Source organism: Nanorana parkeri, unplaced genomic scaffold (assembly GCF_000935625.1).
Source record: "Nanorana parkeri isolate BGI_ZX_2015 unplaced genomic scaffold, ASM93562v1 scaffold2508, whole genome shotgun sequence".
Lineage (NCBI taxonomy): Eukaryota > Metazoa > Chordata > Amphibia > Anura > Dicroglossidae > Nanorana > Nanorana parkeri.
This window is the reverse complement of record NW_017308776.1, coordinates 2751-6442: the sequence shown is the minus strand read 5'-3', so window position 1 is coordinate 6442 and position 3692 is coordinate 2751. Positions and strand designations below refer to the sequence as shown.

Genomic DNA, 3692 nt, shown 5'->3' with positions numbered 1-3692 from the left:
CAAATATAATCTAAAAAATATAAATAAATAATAATAAATATCCACAGAACTAAATTTCTCCTGGAGGTAAAAAAACAAACAAACATCTTCTGATGACATTAATCTGAAGCTGCTGGAATATTTCAGAGTTTCGGGGGACCCCGCAGATCACACAGCAGACACAAGTCGGGGTTCCCAGATCACCAAGTAAGGGGAAGCCGGCTGTGCTTCTTCTATTCAGCTCGAGGCTTAAAGGGGACCTGTCACTTCTGATTGTAGTGTACCTGTCTGAGGTCTCTGTACCAACAAGTATTCCGCCTCGCCCGGCTGTCCCCGTCGCTCCACTACGCAGGTCAGCGTCCGCTCCAACCGAGACGGCTTCTTGGCAGATTTGCGGGGAAAGTTTGCCACCCCCAGAGCGTCGTCCCACGCGTCACATGAAGGGATGCACAGAGGACAGGAGGGGGCTGCGAGAGAAAAATGTATAGGAGGGTCACATGACTAGCCCTCCCCTTCAGTCTTCTATCTGACCTCCGTCCTCCCCTTCAGTCTTCTATCTGACCTCCAAATATAAGCAGATTGAACTTCAGTGTTAATAAAATCCGTATAATAGAGATGACAATGGAGGATGGGCTCGCACTCACCACAGTCCTCGATGTCGGGGGGGACCGCGGTCTGAGCGTCGGCTGATGCAGAACCTTCCTCCACCTGCAACAGAGAGACGTCACCCTGACTCCACACAACACTGCAATGGAGACCACATTATCCTCCCCATAGCCAATCAGAGATGAGACCCCGCCCCCTCCCTCCCATCTCACCTTCCTATAGGCTCTGCACTGACCCCGCAGCGGGCACTCCGAGCACAGCGCCCTCTTGGGGGTGCACACGGTGGCCCCCAGCTCCATCATGGCCTGGTTGAAGTCCCCCGGCCGCTCCGAGTCAGCGAGACCGTTGGCCAAACTCCTGGAAGTGCGACAATGAATCTGGTGAGACGGAAAGTCCGAGGAGAGAAAGACGCCGGAAAGGACGGAGAGGACGAGGTGAACCCACCAGAGGGCGCCGGAGACCGCCGGCGCCGTGAAATCCGCTCCGATGCATCGCAGCCGAGACAAAACCCGGATGACGTTTCCGTCCACAACGCCCGTCACCTGCAGAGGGGGAGGAGCAATGTGCGGCCATGTTAATTGTGAATGAGAGACAATGTGATGCTGCTATCAATCTGGGTCAACCCCTCCCTCAACCACCACCAACTGCTCTGCAGCAGCTGGAAGACTTAGAAAAGCCAGGCTGCAATACAGAAGCATCATGTGATCTCTTATTAACTGTCACTTTCTGTCAGAACCAGGGGCGTACCGAGGCTGGGTGACACCCGGAGCGGTAACCGAGTGTCACCGCGCCGAGACGTCACTGCGCAATGCGCGTGACGTCATCGCGCACGAGCGGCAGTACTCTGATACCTGCCGGCGGCCATCTTGGTGATGGACGCCGGCAGAGAGAGGAGGGCACAGTCACCCGGCGGGATAAGGTATGCCGCCGGGTCCCCTCCTCTCTCCTAATAGTGTCAGGCGTTCGGTCCATGACCGAGCGCCCAACGTCTAAGAGGGGGGTGACACCAAAATAACTGTGAGTCATTTTGGTGTCACCCCTCCAATGGTGTCACCCGGGTGCGGGCCGCACCCCCCTTGTGACGCCACTGAGAAGAACCAGCCGGGGTCAGGCGTAAGACAATCCTCTGCCCTGTCAGTGCGGTGAGGAGCGCCTGGTGCAGACCGTCATACAACTCAGGTCCTTATTGGTTATGATGGTTGGCTACAGCCGACGCGTTTCGAAGGATCGTCAGCACTTCTTTCTTGCAGCACTGGGGTCATCGGCCAAGACACTGCCTGCATAGACCAGGTTTAGGCAACCTCAGCACTCCGACTGTTGTGGAACTGCACGTCCCATGAGGCATTGCAAGGCTGACAGCCACAGGCATGATTCCTAGTGGCAGAAACATGATGGGATTTGTAGTTTCTCCCCAGCTGCAGTGTCAAGGTTGCCTAGCCCTGGCCTAACCTCAGGGGGCTGATTAGCATTGTCCTCGGGCAAAGCTGTTGGCTGAACTGATGTGTCCCCAATTTCTGGAGGCGACAATGGCAGAAGTGGCGGTTACCTGCCCATAAGAGATGGAGGCGATGGCTCCAGCGGTGTATCTGCCCACACCCGGCAAGAGGCGCTGCAAATCTTCTGCGGTGCGAGGAATCTTCCCTCCCAAATCCCGAACCACCTAGTGGTTAGACAGCAAATTACAAACATTACTACCGGGCTGGGTGAGGGCTGTATAAGGGACGTGTGAGGGCTGTGTGGGGTCTGGGTGGGGGATGTGTGGGGTCTGGGTGAGGGGTCTGGGTGAGGGGTCTGGGTGAGGGGTCTGGGTGAGGGGTCTGGGTGAGGGGTCTGGGTGAGGGGTCTGGGTGAGGGGTCTGGGTGAGGGGTCTGGGTGAGGGGTCTGGGTGAGGGGTCTGGGTGAGGGGTCTGGGTGAGGGGTCTGGGTGAGGGGTCTGGGTGAGGGGTCTGGGTGAGGGGTCTGGGTGAGGGGTCTGGGTGAGGGGTCTGGGTGAGGGGTCTGGGTGAGGGGTCTGGGTGAGGGGTCTGGGTGAGGGGTCTGGGTGAGGGGTCTGGGTGAGGGGTCTGGGTGAGGGGTCTGGGTGAGGGGTCTGGGTGAGGGGTCTGGGTGAGGGGTCTGGGTGAGGGGTCTGGGTGAGGGGTCTGGGTGAGGGGTCTGGGTGAGGGGTCTGGGTGAGGGGTCTGGGTGAGGGGTCTGGGTGAGGGGTCTGGGTGAGGGGTCTGGGTGAGGGGTCTGGGTGAGGGGTCTGGGTGAGGGGTCTGGGTGAGGGGTCTGGGTGAGGGGTCTGGGTGAGGGGTCTGGGTGAGGGGTCTGGGTGAGGGGTCTGGGTGAGGGGTCTGGGTGAGGGGTCTGGGTGAGGGGTCTGGGTGAGGGGTCTGGGTGAGGGGTCTGGGTGAGGGGTCTGGGTGAGGGGTCTGGGTGAGGGGTCTGGGTGAGGGGTCTGGGTGAGGGGTCTGGGTGAGGGGTCTGGGTGAGGGGTCTGGGTGAGGGGTCTGGGTGAGGGGTCTGGGTGAGGGGTCTGGGTGAGGGGTCTGGGTGAGGGGTCTGGGTGAGGGGTCTGGGTGAGGGGTCTGGGTGAGGGGTCTGGGTGAGGGGTCTGGGTGAGGGGTCTGGGTGAGGGGTCTGGGTGAGGGGTCTGGGTGAGGGGTCTGGGTGAGGGGTCTGGGTGAGGGGTCTGGGTGAGGGGTCTGGGTGAGGGGTCTGGGTGAGGGGTCTGGGTGAGGGGTCTGGGTGAGGGGTCTGGGTGAGGGGTCTGGGTGAGGGGTCTGGGTGAGGGGTCTGGGTGAGGGGTCTGGGTGAGGGGTCTGGGTGAGGGGTCTGGGTGAGGGGTCTGGGTGAGGGGTCTGGGTGAGGGGTCTGGGTGAGGGGTCTGGGTGAGGGGTCTGGGTGAGGGGTCTGGGTGAGGGGTCTGGGTGAGGGGTCTGGGTGAGGGGTCTGGGTGAGGGGTCTGGGTGAGGGGTCTGGGTGAGGGGTCTGGGTGAGGGGTCTGGGTGAGGGGTCTGGGTGAGGGGTCTGGGTGAGGGGTCTGGGTGAGGGGTCTGGGTGAGGGGTCTGGGTGAGGGGTCTGGGTGAGGGGTCTGGGTGAGGGGTCTGGGTGAGGGGTCTG

The 3692-nt window shown here is 60.7% G+C and overlaps 1 protein-coding gene across 1 annotated transcript in view; it reads right to left on the bottom strand.

Annotated features, from left to right (window-relative positions):
* LOC108801811 (adenine DNA glycosylase-like) overlaps positions 1 to 2245 on the bottom strand; it is a gene marked incomplete at its 5' end in the record, with an annotated part of 8229 nt that extends 5984 nt beyond the window's left edge. The window contains 5 exons of the mRNA XM_018573722.1: positions 264 to 457; positions 495 to 529; positions 738 to 942; positions 1030 to 1127; positions 2132 to 2245. Coding sequence (XP_018429224.1) covers positions 264 to 457; positions 495 to 529; positions 738 to 942; positions 1030 to 1127; positions 2132 to 2245 — 646 coding nt within the window. The remainder of the gene's footprint in view (positions 1 to 263; positions 458 to 494; positions 530 to 737; positions 943 to 1029; positions 1128 to 2131) is intronic.
* Positions 2246 to 3692: the final 1447 nt, after the last annotated feature.